The 22,223-nt window shown below is 39.1% G+C and overlaps 1 protein-coding gene across 2 annotated transcripts; it reads right to left on the bottom strand.

The window, feature by feature from the left end:
* Nucleotides 1-761: 761 nt before the first annotated feature.
* Nucleotides 762-18,400, bottom strand: WBP4 (WW domain binding protein 4). 2 transcript variants are annotated; one of them, XM_014965980.1, is made up of 10 exons: nt 18,384-18,400; nt 15,614-15,686; nt 14,082-14,144; nt 13,859-13,982; nt 12,789-12,992; nt 11,864-11,919; nt 8,483-8,549; nt 6,466-6,605; nt 5,229-5,455; nt 762-1,623 (listed from the first exon to the last, which is right to left on the bottom strand). In XM_014965980.1, coding segments are annotated over exons 1-10 (1,164 nt in total). In that variant the 5' UTR covers nt 18,386-18,400; the 3' UTR covers nt 762-1,415. The 2 variants fall into 2 exon arrangements, with proteins under 2 accessions (XP_014821466.1, XP_014821467.1); XM_014965981.1 differs by lacking the exon at nt 11,864-11,919 and adding an exon at nt 11,618-11,673.
* Nucleotides 18,401-22,223: the final 3,823 nt, after the last annotated feature.

Raw genomic sequence — 22,223 nt, 5'->3', positions numbered from 1 at the left:
ATAAGCCGCATTCCCTGCCCCGCGGTCCTTCCTGCGCTGATCTCACAGATGAACAGAGGTTTTCTCCATGAAGTTCAGGCCCAGCAGCTTTGTGACTCTACTTTGCTGTAGCTGGACTCTGCCAACTGTCTCAGCTGCACCCTCTGTGACTGAGGCTCTCCAGAACACAACACTGCGAGCTTTAGAAATGGAGATGCATTTTTTTAATGGATTCATGACGTGAACCCTTATGGTCGGCTCTTTGATCCCTAGAGAAGCAACCAGCATATTCTTATGCAGCCAATGACTCTTGATGATGCTAAACGCAGACCAGTCCCACCAAGTGAAGAAATCAAACCTCCAATCCTTAAAAAAAATGTCCAAGCCATCTTGGACAGTTACAGCCATCAGCTCTGCTTATCCATCTTTTGTTTTCTTCACCTTTGGTACTGAGAAAAAGGAAGCTTCGATGGACTTAGGCCCTCTCAGCTTAGTGAACACTGTTCAACACGCTCCTCTTAACAACAGACAAAAACCATCAGCCTCAAAAAGGCTGCTGGATGTTGTAGCAGGGCCAGGCCTTTGGAATATTTTCTTCCTGAAAATATCAGGCAATTGTGGTTTTATTTTTCTTGCAGGGAAAGAGACAAAAAAGAAAACAAGACCAAAAAAAGAAAGCTTGATGCGAAAAAGGCAGAAAAAACAACAGGAAGACACCAAAGAAATATCTACTCCAACAGGGGTGGCTCTGGTGCTGTTACTAAAAATCAAGATTCATCAGGTTTAAATCTTCTGCAGAGGTTTAATACACTCATCATGCACAGACACAACCAATTTATTTCGGAATGTTACTTGGAATGAGTGGCACCGATGTGAGTAACTCCTCTAAAAGCAGCTTTCAAATGGCCTATTTAAAATGTTGGCACTCTCACCACCTGCTCTTTTGCAAGCAATTAGCCCAAGGTTAGTAATCACAATATTTTTACTCATTAACTGGGAAACTACTCCACCTAAACAAACTTTGGAGGATGATTTTACTCTCTAGTACATTCCATTGATCCATTTCCTCTGTAAAAAGGAAAGGTCTGCATCATTTTTGCCAGATTAAGGATCACCACATTCTCCCATACTTAGAAAAGGAGTAAAAAACCTTACACAATGTATTTAAAACAGCATACACAGAGCAAAGCAAACTTAGATGGCATGGTTAAAATAAAAAATAAATGTATTTACAATATTGCATAAGTAATATAACACCAACTTCCATTCCAAAGTCAATCACATCAAAATAAAATAAAAAAATATTACAACTCACACGTTTTAATAGCTATAAATCCTTAATTTCTATCCAACATTTTCTTTATAAAAGCCTGTTTAAAATATTAAACTTTTGATTCACTCTAGCTTAAAGACAATCTAAAATGATTTGTTAATTATTACTGATCACTGAGTCTTTGTCTTAAGTTTCTAGATTTTCCATTTTCAAATTTCCTCTTCTTAAAAGTCGGCACCCCTTCTGTCATGTCTCCAAGGGAAGTGACTGTCTTCTCTTTGAATATCACTGGCTCATCTTCTGCAACATCTAGCACTGGGGCTGGAATACTGTCACTCTCTGTACTAGGAAGCTCCAGGTCCACTTTTTCACTGGGAAAAGAGAGGAAAATATCAAACGGTTGATCTACATGGAGAAAACAACATGGTGTACTGCAGACAGTGACACAGAATCACAGAACAGTTTGGGTTGGAAGGGACTTTTAGAGATCATCTAGTCCCAACGTCCTGCAATGAGCAGGGACGTCTTCAACTGGATCAGGTTGCTCAGAGCCCCATCCAATCTGACCTTGAATGTATCCAGGGATGGGGCATCTCCCACCTCTCTGGGCAACCTGTGCCAGTGTTTCACCACATGCATTGTAAAGACTTTCCTCCTTGTGTCTAGTCTAAATCTTCCCTCTTTTAGTTTTAAACCATTATCCTTTTTCTTATCGCGACAGGTGCTGCTAAAAAGTTTGTCCCCATCTTTCTTATGAACCGCCTTTCATAGAATCACAGAATCTTCTAGGTTGGAAGGGACCTCAAAGATCATCTTGTCCAACCGTCAACCTAACTGACAAAAATAGACACCCACACAACAAACAAGGAGCATCATCACTAAACCATACCTCCCAGCACTACATCAACCTGTCTTTTGAACACCTCCAGGGATGGTGCCTCAACCACCTCCCTGGGCAGCCCATTCCAATATCTGATGACCCTTTCAGTGAAAAAAATTTTCCTAATATCCATAAGTACTGAAAGGCCGCAACAAGGTCTCCAGTCTCTTCTCCAGGCTGAACAACCCCAACTCTCATTCTGTCCTCACAGGAGAGGTGCTCCATCCAGCCCTCTGATAACTTCCATGGCCCTCCTCTGGACCTACTCCAACAGGTCCATGTCTCTCCTGTGCTGAAGGCTCCAGAGCTGGACACAGAACTCTCATATTTAACTGTCAAACATCCAAATTTAATTGTCGAAGCAGCTTTGGGCTAGATGCAGTTTTCTAGCCAAGATCATCATCACAACAGGAAACGAAAAAAAAACATGTTCTCTGTTTCTTCTATGTGGGCTGGTATGAAAAGTAAAAAACTTAGACCTCACTTGCTATAGAGCTTATTCAATGGCCCAAGAACTCATCACGTAAATAGTCCTGTAAAAGACAACAGGACTGCAGTGTGTAAATCTAAGAATGTTGAAAGTCAGTAGTCAGTGAGTAATTAGAATCATAGAATTGTAAAATTGTCTCGGTTGGAAGGGACCTTCAAGATCATCTATTCCAACCATCAACCTAACCCTGATAAAACTCTTCACTAAACCATGTCACTAAGCACTAAGTCAACTCATCTTTTGAACACCTCCAGGGATGGTGCCTCAACCACTTCCCTGGGCAGCCCATTCCAATGCTTAATAGCCCTTTCAGTGTAAAATTTTTTCCTAATTAGCAATATTTCACTGCCAAAATGCTATTGAATAGTTTTTTGCAGGTGTCCATCCTTGAGAGTCTGCATGACAGAACAGAGAACAGACTTACAAAATCAGCCAAGGACTCCAAGTTGGGAAAAACAGCTCTGGCAGAGAAAATCACTGCTAATACTGATCTGAACAAATCAGAGATATCATCTAAAAATGACCAGTTGGTTTTAAGAGGTCAACAGCAGAACACTGTGCTCTACAAGAATAACCTGCAGCACAAACATACGATGGAGAACAACTGAATAGTTCCCAGAAAATGATCTAAATCATAAGTCCATCAGGAATCACACCAGCATAACACCACTGCAAAGAGATAATTGTACTCCTGGCCAAGCCATGCAAGAAATCTTTCAGTACCACTGAGTGCCAGCCTGATGTCATCTCTGTGTGTGCCTAGTTTCAGGTCCTGTGCTTTCAGGAAGACACAGATCAGCTCAAGCACCCAAAATAGAGCCATGAGATATCAGCTCTGGAGTCAAGGTGCAGTGAGCTGGTCCAATACAGGAGGTGCTACATAAACTGATAAGTGACATTACCATCCCCAAGGAAGTGTATCAGCACTTAATTTAGTCCAAACAATGTATCTGTTGAATAGTTGAGAACTATAGTGCTGGAGAATGGGGTCAGTATGTGGGAAAAGACTGATTTCACTCTTCCAAACCTAATTTTTCCTGACTCCTAGAGGGCCCTGTAACAAGAAACTGGCCATAAAAGACAGCATTCACAAGAAAATGAGCCATCTTGGGCATTATGCAGTGAAACAAAACAATCCCCCTGCCTTCTGCTCAGATGCATGTCATGAAAACATCTGGAGTACATTGGCTGGACATGGGAGAGAGAGAGACAGCTTCCAAATGTAAAATTGGCATAACCAGATTACACATGTTTTGTCTTTCATCTCCTTATTTAAGTCGTTACAGAAGGTGTCTCCCACCACGTTATAAAAGGCTTCAGGACTTACCCATAGGGAGAGCAGAAAAGGTTGTAGTGGATTTTGGTTTGGTTTTGCTTATTACCTTGGTTTTGAAATGAGGGAAATTAGGGAACAAGAAACAGTTCCAGCAGAAGTTTTTTACTGCAATATTGGGTGAAAATCAGACAAAAAAATCTGAAGTGTCTTTTAGGCCGTGTCCTTCAGCTGAACAATTTAGAGTCAGTTAAACGCCACAAAGTGAGAAATAATTCACTGCTTGTGGCAGTAACTCAGCCAAAGGTACCAGGCTGCGGCAGAAATCGCTCGGAGCACACTCATTGTGTCACAACTATTGATCTTACAGGAAAGGAATTCAAGGCAACACTAACCCAGCGTGATCAAGATCAGGTTGCTGCTGTCTCTAGAAGATCAAGATAGATCTTGAACTCTGGGCAAAGTTAGCCCAGCTAATTACTCATCAGAAAGAAACAGAATTTGAAAGAATTTGAAGGGCTGAAGGACCTGGGTCTTTTTAGCCTGCAGAAGACTGAGGGGGGATCTGATCAATGCCTATAAATCTTAAAGGGTAGGTGTCAAGAGGATGGGCCAGTCTTTTTTCAGTGGTGCCCAGTGACAGGACAAGACAAAATGGGCACAAACTTGAACATAGGACGTTCCACCTAAACATGAGGAGGAACTTATTTACTTTGAGGGTGGTAGAGCACTGGAATAGGCTTCCCAGAGAGGTGGTGGAGTCTCCTTCTCTGGAGACATTCAAAACCCGCCTGGACATGTTCTTGTGCAACCTGCTCTAGGTGGACCTGCTTTGGCAGGGGGGATTGGACTAGATGATCTCCAGAGGTCCCTTCCAACCACATGTGATTCTGTGATTCTGTAATTTAGCCTGGAAGCGAGAGGCCCTGAGAAAGCAGCCCATGCTGTTCCAAGGCTGGAAGAGTTGAAAAAGAGCTCCTGAGGCAGCTGAAGGAGATGATGTTAAGGAACGTAAGCTTAGAGTAACTACATTTATATAGTTAATACTCAGCCTATGATGGATGAGAAAAATAATGGATGACAATGATCCTTTAAATCATTTAAATTTACTTTGTACTTGTGGTGAACTTCTACATTAAAACCAAAACACCACCACTATCTGCCATGGAGAGCTATTACTTAAAATCACTGCAGAAATAATTGTATTTTGGCTACGTTACCAATCACTGCTGTGCTAATTCTGCTAGAATTCAGAAAAAAAAAGCTTCAGCTCTGAAAACAAGAATTCTGGAAACAAATATTATGAAAATAACTACAGTAAAAAGATCCTCACCCTCCTTCTTCTTCTTCATCTTCTCCTTCTTGCTTAATTGCTTTCCATTTTCCATACGGGTTGGTCTTGTTAGCATCACCAGAGCTTTCTTGGGAAGCTGATGAACTCTCCTCTTTATCAGCTGTTTCTTCTGACTTAACTTCTCGCCATTTTCCATAAGGACTTAACTTTTTAGCTTTGGAAGACTTTTTCCCTTCCTCAGATTCTTCACCATTATCTCCTTTCCTCTAAAGAGGAAAAAACCCACCTTAAGCAAAAATGCCTAAATAAAAACACAATGTAGCTTTATTTTACATCTTTTGTATACTTTTCAACCAAGAGTAACTCGAAACAATAAACTCATGTTGTAATAAAATCCTTAAATTTTTCTCCTTGAGCTTTCATCACATACAGAGGTGAAAAAAAATCTTAAATGTTACAAAAAGTTAAAGTTGGAAAATCCCACCTATCAAGGCTAAAATTAGCAAGGAGTAGCCAACACAAACTTATTTAAAAACAAAGCTTATCATGTTTAGAAAAAAAAAAAAAAGAGACAAAATTCACATAAAGCTTTCTGTGCATGCAGATACACACAGTTTACAGCTAATACCTAGTAGTTTATAATGATACACAGTGATACAAATATCCGTATTTTAGGATTAACACCTGTCTACTTGATATTTAAACCGTCTCTGTTGTTCTGAACTACCAGTTTCAGAAAAAACATCTGACCTAACCAGAGCCATAATCACACCCTTTATCTTAAGTTTTGAATCTGAAGGCAAAAATAAGTAATTGATACAGGTTTTGTACTGTGCACTGCCCAGGCTTTTCTCAATTAATAAGGAAACTACAACCATATATTTTCAGAGGCATTCCCTGAAGATCTCTTGGCAGTCACATGTACCAAGAAGGTTAGAAGTCATATGCTCACACTGAAATTCAAATGATTTTGTGGATTATTTCAAAGAGATGAGTGACCTTTCTCAGAGAACATCACATTTCTGGCAGAATTCAATCTACTTGTGGTGGGCTGAAGGAAAGATCGTGCTTTCTTATTCTGGAAGTGTGACACTAATGGGCCAAATAACTGAATAAAGAATCGTTTTACTATTCCAACAAGTGCAAACTTCTAATTTCAGTCATATGGTTTAACCTCATTACAATGAGTACTGCCTATCACAGGAGATAAAAGATACATCACCTTACGCTGGAAAATTAATACTGTATGTAAAATAAATCCGAAGAGAGAATTTACCTTGAAATTCCTTTCTGAGCTCTGTGCTTCATTTTCACTGTCTTCCGAGTCCGATTCAGACGCTTTGGAATCTGTTTCTTCAGAATCCTTGTCTTGTTTTGAAGATGAAACAAAACCAGCCGGTTTCTCCCATGTGGATACTGCCCGAGATATTTTGGATAACCACATTAGTTTTGTTCCTAATTCTGATCTGTTCTTGCTTTGACAACGTTACCTTTCAGAAGCAACGCTGCCTTATGCAAAAATACATCAAATAATTCAGCACAAGGCTTTCGCCTTTGTTAGGCGTGTTTGTTTTAATAAACATAATCAAAAAGATAACATTTCACTTCCCAGCAGAGATAGTGTCGTGACAGCTGAGTTCACTGTTGATAGAGCTTGTTTAAGAAAAACATCATGCACGGCAAACCGTGGTCCACAAGACTGTGGTCCCTCTCATCCTACCACAGGACAAACAAATTGCCCTCTCGAGGTGCCTGTTTGATTTGAGTTGCCCGTTGATTACAAAGAAAGGATAAAGTAAAGAATGCTGACTGTGAGCCTCAGCTCTGCCAGCAGATAAACCCCTTCCCTGAACTACTTGGCTTGGTAACATTAGGTCTCTAATTAAAGAGCCGTCAAGTAAACAAGGAAATAAAAACATTATTCTGAAAAGATATTAAAGTATTTACAGGATATGACCTCATTTTCAATGAGAAGGTAGTATTCCAGCAAATATATTGCAAGGAAATATTTAAATAAAAGTTGACTTGATGTTAAAACTACTTTTACTAACAATAAGGCAAAAATACACCAACTTTCGATCTATAATTTTATTGAAGCTTTCAAATGTAATAAAACTACTGTTTTTCCAATTATTTTATCTATTTCCAAAGAAATCCCTAACTGAAAGCAACATTTAACAGGTATGCTCCTAGATGTATCTTGAAGAGGTAAAGCTGTAAGAAACTGGCAATGAGTGGCTTGGAATGACCAGTCTCTTACGGGCACTGCTGCCATGTAGCTTTAGACCAGTAACTGGGAAAGTTAATTTTAAGTTATATACCTGAGATGAGACACTGTGATCAGTCCCCTTGGTTAACACTTTGTCTTGTCTTCAGAGGATGGGATTAGCATTAAAACTGACAAGTAATTTTCAAGCATTTCCAAGATACTTACAGCTACATCAAAGTAAGGAATCGCTTTACAATCTCACAAGTCAAAATTTTACCAAATACAATGGCTACAAAAAGATTCTTCACAAGTTTCACGAGTGCGTGAAGGACTTTAAAAAACCATACAACCAAAGGCATAAAATGTATCTGAACTTAGAAGGCAATGTTTAAAAATAACCAGTATCTCATTTCCCTTTCAAAAAAAGACCCAAAATTGCAAATCATTGGAGCAGGGGAGTGGAGCTGAAAAACTGAAAGGTTTTGGGTTTGTTTTTTTCCTATTCTTGGCATGGTCAGGAACACCACTTCATACCCAAGAGCAGCAGGAAAACTCATAGCCAGAATAAAATCATGTGCTCTCCAGAGAGGCATCATTGACCTTAAAACGATTCAAACAGATTTAGAAAACAGATGCTTGTTCTGGGGGAGTAACCACAAAGTTCCCCATGTAGGGAAAAAAATGGGGAAAAGAAGGAGGAGGTAAGATTCTGGATTCTCTTATCAATGCTACGTCAGCAAGAAGAGAAGTTTAGGATATCCTTATTCAGTTCTACATACCTGTCAAAAAAATAAAAAATCCTGCCCTTTCTGGTTCCCAAACAATAATTTCAATATATGTGTGGAAAAGAAGAACCCATATTTTAGAGTTATAAATTGAATGTCTAAAATGCACACTCACTGACAATACAACTATAAAGCCAGCATTGACTCAAGCAACAAGTATATTTCATCTAAGGTAACAGCTTGAAAAATACAAAACTTAGTGACAGCCTTAAAATGCAGTTATTTGCAAAATAAAATACTGCTCTGAAAACCCTCTCTGTTCTGAAACAGAGTTTAAGTGGAAAACAAGCTCTCCTTACCTCCTGTTTGTGTGTTATAGTAATAGGTATGGCCATCTTCAGTGACACCTTCTACCCACTCTGCTCCCTGAGAAAAAGACATAGGAGCTAATTAAAAAAGAAGAGTTTTAAGGATCAGCCAACGCATCACTTGTAAGACAATTCAACCCTTGAGGATTTTTCGTTCAGGATAATTTTACTGTTTTAAAGCTTGAACCCCTGAAGTTTTTAGAAAATATTCCCTTTGACTCAAATATTTGAGATTGCTTAACTGAATGTACTACAAATGCACATAGACAATTTTGTTCAAACAGTGGATAATTAGTATGAGGCAGTATAGTAAAGGTTGTCATACAGTTCAAATGATGATAAAAGTCATTAAAGACCATTTTTTTTTTCATTTTCCAAATTATTCACACCTGAATTTGACATTTCCCGGTTTTGTCATTGTCTTAAGTAAACACTAAGAAAAAATGTTTCTGGAAGACTCAGAGTTTTGTGTGCGCTACAGAAAAACAGTACCAATAAATGCTATCACAAATTAAACATAAGCAAACAAACCCAAAACTTCTAAAATTTATTCCAAAATAGATTTTCACCAAAAATATTGAAGAAGCTAACTTTGCATGCCATGAATTTACTTATTTAGTAAAGCACCAATTTTAGCAAAGCACTGGTTTTCCCTGCTAATTAATATGAAACGGGGCAGAAGTTGCTGGTATGTCTCTGTGGATGTGTAATTAAAATAAAGATGTTTTGCAGGATCAGCCACAGCTAATTACACCTGGCTTAACATCTTCCTTAAGAACCCGATTTCCATCAACACTTAGACATAAACAACTTCACTGCTCCTTAAGTACTAACACTGTCCATTCCCCTCTACGGGGCAGAACTTCTAGGCAGCTTCACTATACGTGGCTTTTGCATTAATAAATGTCTGTGTGTACACATATACACACCCCCCCAGCCAGGCTTCTGCACACACATATCTATACATTTGCTTAATATTCTTTTAAAACTGTGGGCTTTTTTTAAAACACAACAAAATCAGGAGTTGATGTTCTTGCACCTGCTCTGTAGAAAGGTACAGATGAAACAGAAAAATACTATCAGTAGGTTCAGAGAGCAAAAAGCAAGAAAGCTGTCAGTGAGCAAGTTTCCTCAAGTTTTTGTCGCAAAAGTTGCAGTGAGGTAGTTTCAACAAATTCTATGTAAGTAGAAAGAGGGCAAAAGACTAGTCTTAAGAATAACCGATCCTTTCATTAAGAGTTAGATCCTGAACATTTTAAACCTGGTTCTCAGAGGTTTTCAGCAGATATTTGACATTAGGCACACCAAGTATCTTACTACACAAATGCTAACACGCATGACATCAATCTAACTGAAGCTGTGGGAGCCTTCAACACACCTTTTCATTACACTGCTCTTTCACCACAAAGTCTAAGCAGCAGGGTAAGGTGCTGTAAAACAAGGAGAGCCTGTACATCTCACTTGAGCTACACATTGCAAGCATGCCCTTTAATTTCTGGGCAGCGTGAGTCCTTGTTAGAGATCTGGAATGTTCCCAGTATCTTTAGCTCAGACTAAATAAGGGAGCAATCAAATGCTTGTTTTTAGCAATAGCGAAAATAACTCAAGACACCACAAAGTCAGCGAGGAGGGCGAGGGAGGGATGGCAAAACAGAGCCATGTGGCATTAGGGAGATATCCGAGGCTGAAGGTGCGTGTTTCTGATAGAGCTGAGATGAGCCAACTTCAAACTGCTGCCAAGAAGGCAGCTCCTTCTCTCCTCCGTCTGCTCGCCCCGCGCTGGCATTTCCCTGATTACCCCGAGAGCTGATGCAAGGACATGAGCCTACAAAGCACTAAACTCTGATATCTTCACTCCCTGAACAAGTTCACTGTCAGGGCAAAGATGCAGCAAGGACCATACAAGATTAATCCCAGGACCACCTCCTCCAGCAGAAGGCTAGAGTAAGAGCAGCTTATAAAAATTGCAAATCTTGGCTAAAAAGATAAAAGTTGAAGTGCTGGTTAACAAGTTGTGCAAAACCACAGGATAAAGGAATCAGAAAGGCAGAGCAGCGTGTGATGGGCAGCTCTGACACCAAGTGTGCAGTTTCTTGGGAATGAACTCTGGATGGAAAAAGCCTGCATTTTTGAGATAAAACACTGCCTTAACAGGAGATGGCATAGAGACAGAACTTGATACACATTTTTTGAATTGATTAAATCGCCTAAAAATATACACAATTTTAACCATTATAACCTCTGACTGTAAGTAACCCAGTACCGAGCGTAAGCTACCTTCTCAGATGGGACAATATAGAGCTACAGAATGTCAAGTGCTCTGAAAAAACCAGGCTTTTTGGATCTCTAACATAAACCCAACATTAACAAACAACGCTGACTGTAAATCATACTGTACTTATAACACCTATCTTGAAAATGGGGAAACGTAACATCACAGGATTGTTGTAAAAATCGTACTTTTAATGTTGTAAAGCACAAAAATCCTGGAGTGGTAAGTATCAGTAAGCCCATTAATAGTAATAAGAAATCTATCTTTCTTTAGACTGTTTGGCAAATTTTCTGGTGCCATAAATAAGGAAAATAAAGTAATATTCTAAAAGGTTGCTTGCACATAGTTTCCAAAAAGACTAACTATCACATCACTGTATCCTAAAGTAAACACAAAAAACAGGCATTCTTCTTTTTCTATCTGACAATGCAATTTCAATGTTTCCTAAAATAAAGGACTTTTAACTACTTCAAATGTATAAGTTTGAATTTTTTTTAATTACATTTTATTCACAAAAAGATGGACAGAATTGATTCAGAATTTCCAAAAAGCCTTTAACTGTATTGGCTGCAGCATCAAAAAACCATATTCTGTAAAAATACAACCGCCACTATCACTTCTCTTCCCTTGATAAACAAATTAGCCAACAGAGGTTTGTATAGCAAAATCCGAGTTTTCATCAAGTATATCATAAAACATTCTGTCTAGTCAAATTATGTTTTCCTAAGTTTACTAAGAGCAAACAATTTATCTTCTGCAATCAGAAGACTTGAAAACTGCCTAGTTTATTTCTGATAAGTGTTTACAAGGACAAAAAAAAAAAAAAAAGAATAAATAAAAGAATATTCGATTACCGTTTGTGAGTTTTGAGAGTTGCCTTGGAATCCTTTAGGCTTCTCCCACTGGGATTCTAAAAAAGCAAAAACAGGTTTCACCCATCATTCAATCCTGTTTGAGTTTAATAATTTTTAGAAAAAACAGATCTAAAGGGTAGGACACTATTACGTGCACACATACAAACAAGTAATATAGATACACCTCACTGAAATACGAATCACAAAAAAAAAAAAAAAAAAGTATGAATAACAGTATTCGATTACCGTTTGTGAGTTTTGAGAGTTGCCTTGGAATCCTTTAGGCTTCTCCCACTGGGATTCTAAAAAAGCAAAAACAGGTTTCACCCATCATTCAATCCTGTTTGAGTTTAATAATTTTTAGAAAAAACAGATCTAAAGGGTAGGACACTATTACGTGCACACATACAAACAAGTAATATAGATACACCTCACTGAAATACGAATCATCCTTTGTCAAACCATGGTATGAACAATAAACCCAAGTATCATAATTATTACAGTTGGCTTTACAGCGACCAACAACTGATACACAGACACTGGAATTTTGGTACAAAAAAGGTGTTGTTTTTTAAATGGTAGCATAGGCCAGAGTGAACTAAGCACACAAGATTTTTACCATCTGGAAGTTACCTTGTATGATGAAAGACTACAGTAAATACTAATGTCAACCCTTAAATTTATAAGAAACAGTCTGTAACAGTCTCATTAAGTCTAATTAAAAGAAGGTTGCTTTTATGCTCTAAAGTAGATCATAACACATTGCTCCTCAACAAAAGTCAGTCAGTTAGATAAATCCTGTAAATGTGGAAAGAAACAATCAGGCAGCAATCCATAACAGCTCTCATTTACTTACTGTCATTGACTTCATATTCCTGATAAGAAAGCTTCTTTAGGAAGAACACAGCTGTCTTTTGTACACTTAACCTCTGAAAGGCTAAACTATTTCAGAAACTGGAATTACTGCATTCTCCAATTATTAACACACAGCGAAACCAGCCTGAAGTTCTAGATGCCTAAGCCTTGGATGTAATATCAAAACTCCACCAAATTGTTCACATACTAATAATTAGCTCACTACTGAGAGAGCAGAAGAATAAAGAAATGCAGGTGGTCTTTTCTCATTTATATCCAATAACTATATCTGCATTTGCTTCTCACTAGGTTTTACCTCCTGTTTTTGTGTTGTAGTAATATGTATAGCCTTCGGGAGAAAATCCTTGCACCCACTCCTTCGTTTCAGTTTTTGAGTTGTCCTGAGATGTCTTTTTTTTCTTTTCTTTCTTCTCCTTCTTTTCCTTCTTCTCTTTCTTTTCTTTTGTTTCCACTGTGTTACTCTGTGGTTTATTCTGTGTCGAACTGGGACCTACCTCATCTTAAAGAAAATAATACTCTCTGTTAAAAAAAGAGTAATAATCTGAGCTTAAATATTAGTCACTCTTGAAGGAACAGCAAATAGGAAATGTTCTTATGAGTACTTTCACTCATTAGTATTACATTCATAGCAGGTAAGCTTAAAAGATTATATTCAAAGAATCTTGCATGATAGTGATACTGTAGTATCATAAGAAAGTCAAAATATCAAAAGATGAGTAACATAAAGAGAAAAACCATCAGGATCAATCAGGTTTAACTAAGCAACAACAAAAAAGAAACTAAAAAAGTTATGAAAAAGATAGCTTCCCCAGGAGCTTGAAACTACAAACTCTTTTTGTAGGATAATAGGTCTTCATGTGGACAGAACCAAGGCACTTGCAGAAAGGCAAGCTGAGCAGAAGATTCTTGTCTCCACCGTTTGACACCAGTGGGAATCCAAGGTCTCCTACGCAATAGAAACTTTTGCCTCCAATTGGCAAAAACCAAACATAAAATTAACTGAGGGAAGCTGCGCTGCTGATTCAAAGCACCAACTACAGCCCATTTTTTGTTATCACATTGTTTAATTTTTCTGCTCAAAATCGGATTGTTCCATGGACCAAAGGACACCGTAGCTAAAAACATTCTGTACTGCAACTTCTGCTACTGGCAATTTGCAGACTCCTTGTTGTTTTGGATTTGGGTAGGGATTTTTGGTTGGTTAGTTGGTTTTTGTTTTGGTTTTTTGTTGTTTTTTTTTTTTTATGAGCAAACACAGTCCTGGAGGCCTGCTCTTGTGTTCCTAAAACCTAATTTAAGAAAATACATTCCTACTCAATATTCTTTCAATTCTGCCTTGAATCCCTTGGCAGCTATATGAACTACCTGGCTTAATTCCAAGCCTTTTCATGTCCTCTTGATATGCTTTCATTGCAGCCTCCTCCATTGCTGCAAATTCTTTTGACATGTTTTCTTCTTCTTTTGCTTTTTCCAAGCTTTTCTTTTTAATCTAAAACAAAACAAAAAGCCCAAACAGAATAAATAAAACAAGTATGATAATGGAAGAGATGAAAAATAAGTATTTGTGCAAATAAGATATTTGAGTTACCTCACTAATTCTTTTTGCCACATTTTCTTTATGATTCTTTCCTCTTTCATGAAAATCAATGCTCTTAAAAGCAAGAAAAAACCCAAGAAAAATAATACATATAACACAATTTTAACATAGTTAATCTTAGTTAATTAAAATTTAGTTAGACTAAACTTCGTTGAACAAGCCTAAATGTCACCTGTTCTGAAAACACGTACAGCAAATTCTATGACTATAAAATGGATATAAGAATTCAGGAACACTAAGAAATACTCAACATAGAAATTATGAAAAATCAGTAGCACTCCAAAACGTTACAAAAAAATATCTTAGTCTGTATTTATAAGATTTAAAATTTTTCAAATAATACACTTCAGCACACAGATTACAGACAAATAACAGGTAATCTGGGCTCCCTCTCCACACTATCCTTCCAAGTATCATCCCTTGATAATTTTTTTGATCCTCTCTGTTTTCATGCAGACTTTTAAAAACCATATGGCTTTTTTAAAGTTCCAAATATTAGCTATGCTTCTTAATTAGCTTATGCTATGCTCCACAAATATCCCATGAACTTAAACTTGTCTGCAGGTCTACAAATCTGTGAGAGGAAAAGGCATGGTGGGAGAGTTGGGTAACTAAGGACAACAGAACAGTCTGCAAGCCAAAAAGCTGCCAGAAAGACCGAAGCCAGTAGGAACTGAACTGGAAGGAGTTCAGAAGCTCTACAGGTATGACAGTGGAAGTTCTCATGTGGTTCTCACAAAAAGTACCTGGGCTCCTTTAGGTGCCTAAACCTGACCTAGGAGCCCTAGAATTTCTTTGCCCAAACTGATGTGCAGAAGATGCACATCCAGGGGATGATTCATCTCATTTAAAGACAGTTAAAGGAGATATGTTAGCCAAATCCTCGGCCTTTAACCTAAACTTTAGCCTAACCCAATTAGCTCATGATTGTCATTCTGAACTACAGGTACCTAATTGTAATCCAGATGAGCTCAGCTCCAGGAGTACCCCTGGCACTCAGTCAGGAATGCAGACCTTATCTAAGTGAGAAACCAATGGGTCTAGCAGCATGCAAAAGGCATCTGCAAGTCAGAAACACCTTTCTGTAACCCCGTAACGTTTCTGTGGGCTGTGTGAAATGAAAGAAACCTGCTTTAAATGCTTAGAGTGCTGGCTGTACCAGGCCTACCAGATACAAACAGCACATAGGCCAGCTTTTGCTTCCTATTCGCATACAAAGCTGAGGAACAGGCATGGACAAGGTTTCAAGACAGATCAAATGTTAAGTTACAGAAGCTGAAGAAAAAGCAGGGTCAGATATTTCAGTTCTTATCTGTACTGCCGAGTAGAACAGCACAAACCATCTTGTATGCAGTATCTGGCTCTCGACAGAACACATTTTAAATATCACAAGTATTACAAAGGCATTTTAAAACCACAGATTTCATGCATCAAGAGAATTGTATCAAAAGTAAGGTTAACAGCCTGTAATCAAAATTCCTAATCTTTCAGAAACATTGACATTGTACGGTAGACCATCATACAGGTCTGTTGTCTGCTATCCAGCACTTGCAGTAATCGCAGAATTTTTTTGGCTGAGATTTCCAGTAATCGGCCCTGGGGAGAGAAAAAAAACATGATGTATAATCTGAAACAATAATCACAGCCATAGGTTTATATATATAAATATATATAGTTTCAGAAACTAAATTTAGCCTTCTTTGGTCACCGAGTGCTAAGAGTTTGGTTTTCTTTTCTTTTTTTTTTGTTTTTTTTTTTTTTTTTTTGTTTTTTTTTTTTTTTTTTTGTTTTTTTTTTTTTTTTTTTGTTTTTTTTTTTTTTTTAAACAAAGTATGGGGAGCAAACAAAGAGTAGCTATATTGACTACTGCCCCCCGTAAAGCACAGCTCAGAATTAGGAGTGTGCCCATCTGATCCTTGAAGATTGCAAATTTTTTACCATGGAGGCAATGCTGTAAGAACCAGAAACGCAAGACGAGGCAAGCTAGAGATAAACAAGCAGCTCTAGATAGCCTAATTAAACAAAGAACTGTCAGAAAAGTGCAACTTGCACTATTTTTCATTAAAACTGCAAACAATACACATTTTTAAGTGTAAAATTTTAGATTTAATGTTGAAGTCTGCTTGGGATACCGTACGCAGTGAGCTGAGCAGCACAAAGGTGCAGTTCTGGACAGTATGAGCTACTGCGGGGAATCCACGAACAGATTCTGACCTGTGGGGTCACAGACACAGCAGTAAATTGTTTGGATGTTTCTGAGTAAAAATGTGAGTGTTTCTGAACCATGCAATTTAGATAAGTTGCATGTGTGTGAGGAAACTTGGGGAAAACTCTTCAGAGCTCCAAAGGTAGTAAATAAAAGCATTTAACCATAAAACAAACAACCCCTCCAATGGTTGTTTCTTCATCAAAAACCACTTTCTAATGCCAGATGAGGCTTGTGCAGAAATAATTCCATTTCTCATTGGCTTGTAGCAACAGATACAGTGCTCTGGTTCAACAGAACACATTCCAGCAACATACTTTTATGTTTTTAAGTTAAAATAAAAAAGGAGGAGGGGCAAAACCAAAACCAATTCAAGATTACACAGAGAACATTAAAAAAGATCAGTCCAAAAAACTGTATCGCTGCCTTCCATCTGAAGATCAATGTCCAGAGTTCAAGGAAAATACATAAAATACTTCCTGACATTTTTATTCAATAAACACAAAACCTTTTCCAGGAACAACGACAGCACCCTCAAACCTTATGATACCTGCAAACAAATCGTTCATAAAAGAAACAGACTAGATTGATTCATCTCTTTAAAATTTAAGCAGATATCAAAACACACTCTCCTGCCAGTGCTTACTGTAAGAAATTTCTAAGAGGCTATGATTATTTTAAAAAGGATATCCACTGCAAAAATATATCAACCTATAAGCAACAGCGTGTTAGCAATGCGCAGCTTTTCAAGCAATTTTCTGGAAAGCTGAAAGAAGCAGCTGGGCTTCCCCTGATTTAAACAGAAATCCGTTCATCCCTAAATGGTGTACTTTAAAACTGCGCGATTACTTAGTCACACATTTAATTAAAAGGCTTTTGAGATTTATATATCAAAACGTCCTAGGGCCGAAGCCTGGGAAATCGAACACTCTGGCTGGAAAACCAGCTGAGTGGGAGGGAGAGCTCAGAAATATCTCAAGGCCCTTTTTCCTATTTGAGCTATAGCTCCTAAATTGTCTCTAAATCCTTCGACATCATCGAAGACAAACTTCCAGCTAAAAGCTGTGTTAACCTCCCTAAGGCAATGGACCAATTCTGCCAGAAAACACAGAATTTGTCGAAGAGCCTCACTGCGTTTTTCAGAGGTGCGAAAACATCTGCATATTTCCAAGTTTAACCTAACGGGGCTGGCTCCTTCTCTTCAACGGAATCAAGTGTAATTGCTAAAATTAAGACTGTACAGCTGCACCCACCAAAAGTCAAGACCCGAGAGTGTGAAGAGCTGTATTTCCACAGCTATATTTTCCACCCATTTCTTTCCTAAGCGCTACTGGACACCACATCTGTCGCAAAGCTCCGTAGCCACATGGAGAGTAATCGTGCTGGAGCCTGAGGGCACACCTGGGGATTAAATACAAGGCCAGGTCTTGATCACAGAAGCCTTTTGTCTTCGTCTCCTATTGGTTTTGATAAAGATTGGAGCTGGCTCTCTGGTGTTACATATAAAATAAATGTAAATGGTACTCTGTGTAGAACACCCAATACCCCGGCAACCTTAAATCCTTCATTTTGTGACTAATGAAGGTAATTGTATAAATTATGGCCCCAATTCCGTGACTTATGAGCACAAGTAGTGTTATATGCCAAGTAATTCTCTTGAAGATTTTCCACTTAAGTTCACAACACTCAATAAAAAAGGAAGCTCAGCTGAAATATCCAGTGAATAACATCTGCCACGGTAACAACGATGGAGCCTGCAATGAACCAAGGGTGCTGCAATGAGAGCACAGCAAAGAGGATCGTTTGGAAAGGAGCCGAGACCAAACTTCTGTGAGATGCTACAAGTGCTTCACAAGCTCTGGTCTCAAGCCTGAAAGTTAATCCAGATCGATGACAATGTTTAAATACGTAACTATTTTATTAATCTGCCAAACAGAGGCCTGAGAGGAGGTGCTGTTAAAGCAGTACAGAAGCCCTTTCTACTTGAGTAATTGTGTACAAATCAAGGGAAACAGAGTTATTTTTAAAATACATTGAAGTCAAAACAGTACAGCTTTTAAGACTCCTTATCTTCTGCTGGCGCTTACATCGGTGAAGTTAAGATTGATTCTTGTTTTCAGCTTTACAGCTGGGCCAACCAGCTAAGGACCAGCAAGCCGACCAGCTAGCCATCACCACCACCACAATCTTTCTCCCTTTGGCCAAAACGAAGAGACAGCCCAGAGTGCATCAGGTCTGGCTTGTCCAGGTGTGCAAGGTCGAGACTTCAGCTCTGTACACATCTACCCAGGCGTGGCTATCCAAACAGGAGCTTGGTGGTCCAAACAACCCTGAGGGGTGGGTAAGTTTTACCGTGAAGCTCTACCTCCCAAGGAGGGTCCTGACAAAGTCCACTCAGAGCCCGATTTTCCAGAGCTGGCTGAGCAAGTCAGCTTGGCAACCTGCTACCTGGCACACTGGGACCAGAGCAGCACCGATAGATACTGGGCAACTTCTGGACAAACTGCCGTAAACTTTCAGCCACAGCTGGAAATCCTGTACTAACTTAGAAGAAATGCATGTCTCCTAAAGAACACTGGTTTTCTTTCAACTTCTACTGGTCAAACCGCCCAGAAACAGAATGTGTAACAGTTCTGAGGACTAAAGGGCAAGGAAGGAAAAAGAGGGAGTGAATATCAAACTGTTTACTTGAAACTTTAATGAAATGACAAACTCTTTGCTGCAAACAGCTGTAAAGTGCAAGTAGCAACAATCTTGAAACCATTTTCAGATTTCTGAAATTCATTTAAAACTTCAGAGGGAGTGGGAAGATGGGGAAGAACAAATAGCAACTCTGTATTAACAGCACCTGCCACATTTGCCATCTCAAAAGATACAAAAAGGTTTAAACTCAGAGAGAAAACTCCAAAACTCAGGGTTTTTTTTACTTTGCATCGTTTCTTTCTTGCCCCATGAGAACCATGCAGTTTATGCTGCAATGACCAGGTTACACACTCCTACTGCACGTGAACCACGCGTTTGGGAGCTCACCAAGGGGACAGGATGCCTCGACAATATTCAGAAAGTCACTTGCAGAGTAATTTCACCAATACTGGGGTCCAAGGGCTCTAAACCATCAACCTGCAAGCTGCTTCTCCTCACAACTTCCAGTATTATTAATGTTTTAACAGGTGGAGCAGTCAGGTTTCCTTATATAGGGAAGCTTAAGGAACCCTCATAAAAAAGCTATCTTCAGCTGAGACGGCGTTGCCAAACTTTACTTTGAGACTGGGCTGGAGGTCTTTGTTCCTACCATATGCTGGCTGAAATTGAAAGGGGGAGGGAAAAAAATGGAAAAAAAAAAAAAGAAACAACTGTTTCAGGTGGTTCTGAACACAAGAAAAAAGATAATTTGGCCATGTAAACAAAATCTGGAAGCACTTGCTTTGAATAGCTCTTTTGTTCCTACCAAAAGCTGGCTGAAATTGAAAGGGGGAGGGAAAAAAATGGAAAAAAAAAAAAAGAAACAACTGTTTCAGGTGGTTCTGAACACAAGAAAAAAGATAATTTGGCCATGTAAACAAAATCTGGAAGCACTTGCTTTGAATAGCTCTCTTCTAAAACACCAGACATGAAACTCGGCTGAGATGCTGGGGGTGTTTTTTTAAGGATATATCTGTCCAAATTATAAGCCTGTAGCTCGGGGAAAAACATCATACATACACATGCTCAGCAGTCTTCTTTGGTTTTAATATCTATAACCTCTGAAGACTTTACACAAAGTTAGTACCTTCCAGGTCCCTGCAGGTTTGAGCACAGAACAGCCTGTGTCTGCATCATATTCTTGAATACAGGCGTGTGAAATAAATAATACACAGATCCGAGTTCCTGACTACAGAATGGAATGAATTCAGATTAGCTATTATGGCTGTTCTATAACAGTCACTCAACAGGACAGTATTCAGAAATACTAATAAATTCTATTTTGGAATACTGTGTACTTCTAAAGAAAAATAACAGTTCAGTAGCGGAAAGAAGTAGAAAGAACGAAAGAAAAAAAAATCACATATATTTCACAATAGATCCTCCTCCACATGGGAAGTCATTCCAGACCAGCTAGTTCTAATTCAAATATCCCAGCATTGGTAAGACCTAAGAATGCAATGCTAAAATCCACAGGGATGAAGATCTAAAAGAAAAAGGTTTCCTTGTACCACAAAGTAGGTCCTGGTGCCATGGCCCTAACAGCCCACACTCCTAAATAATTCATAGCCACTCCATTCATTCATAGTGCACTAATCCCACACTTAAAACTCTTCTTAGATACATACCCTTAACTTTTAATTTTTTTAAAAAAATGGTTTTTAAATTAAAGACTCAAGAAAACAGCATCCCTGACACACTGAGTACATGGGGTTGTCCTACCTGACCTTAGCTTGTTGGCCTTCTAATATACCACAGAACACACACCTGTATGTGGGCTCCTACAGAGTAGCACTGGATGGAAGTTTCATCCACGTGAAACAGAGCAGTTCTGTGAGTGGTTTAGTTTCCTGGCCTTCAAGTCAATTATGTTTTTTGCAATCCTTCTGTAAATTCTAATTTACAACCTGAGTGGGGCTGCTTCTTTTTGTTACTGTATTAGCCCCCTCTGAACAACACATAAATCATAATAACCCGCAAGACAATTTGAGTGGAGAGCAAAGTCTGCAGAAGCTGCTCGGTTTGACCTACATTGACGCTGAAGATCTTTTGCATGGATCTGCTTTGCCAGATCTCTTTTCTAAATTGTAAATTATGTAACTTGAAAGGTAATGCTACAAATATTTTTAACAATATACAAGAATGCACAAGAATATCAGGGCAGACAGCCTTCCATACGTATGGAGCTCCAACAGAGTTCATCTCCCCTAACTTCAGTTGTCTAAAAAGTGAGATACCAAGTTGTCCAAGTTCTCCATCTCAATAGGTGGAGACTGTCATCTCCTGAATGCCGCTCTGTCTATCCTAAATAAGCATCTGAGAAGCAAACTGAACTCCACAGGTGTGTATTTCTTCCTTATACAAGGAACCTAAAGCGAACTGCCTGAGTCAGCCTTCAAAAGTTAAGTATCTGAAGTCAGGGATATCTACTGAGAGCAGAGGTCTGCTGCTGTAGATGCAGAAGAAGGATATGGGCTACGTCAGGAAGAATACGATAAGAATTAGAAGAGAGAGGAAAAAAACCAGCAACAGAAACTGGGTCAAGAAACTGCTCAGGTATAATTTTAGCAATAACTAAAATTAAGAACACTGCTGTACGAAGCACCAGTCTGCCAGACAGGCTGACACAACCAAACCGTCAAATACTTCCCCCCCAAAAAAAAAGATCTCTAAAGGTAATTTTGGTCAGGTTCAGATTTCTTACTTCTTTTTTTTTTTCCACCAGGGAAGTTAGGGTGTCTTGAAAAGTAACAGAAACGAGGAAATGCCATTCATATGACATTCTCACTTCGTAAAGACCAAGGCTTGGATTTTTACCACCCTGACCCCTCACCACACACCTCCCCCCCCCCCCCCCAAGGGGGTCAAGTATTTCACTGAATTTCACTGAATTTTTAGAGTTGGAAGGGATCATAGAGATCATCTAGTCCAACTCCCCTGCTGAAGCAGGATTGCCTAGAGCTCGTCAGAGCGTGTTACTCAGGACTGCATCCAGGTGGGTCTTGAAAATCTCCAAAGAAGGGGACTCCACAACACCAACTTTCTCATTAAAGACTTAAAGGCGGTGGGGAGGGCCAGCAAAACCAAAGCGCGGCGGCTTTTTCCGCACAGGCTTCCCCCGTGCCCGGAGGCCCCGGCGGAGGCGGCGGTGTGAGGGGGCCGGGGGGGGGCACGGCCGCCCTCCCTCCCCCGTCCCGCTGGGGTGGCGGAGTCCCCGCCGAACCTGCCCGGGAAAGATAAGGGGC

This window comes from Calidris pugnax, unplaced genomic scaffold, assembly GCF_001431845.1.
Source record: "Calidris pugnax isolate Ruff unplaced genomic scaffold, ASM143184v1 scaffold20, whole genome shotgun sequence".
NCBI classification, from domain to species: Eukaryota; Metazoa; Chordata; class Aves; order Charadriiformes; family Scolopacidae; genus Calidris; species Calidris pugnax.
The sequence above is the reverse complement of the archived record's forward strand: the minus strand, read 5'-3'. Positions and strand labels throughout refer to the sequence as shown.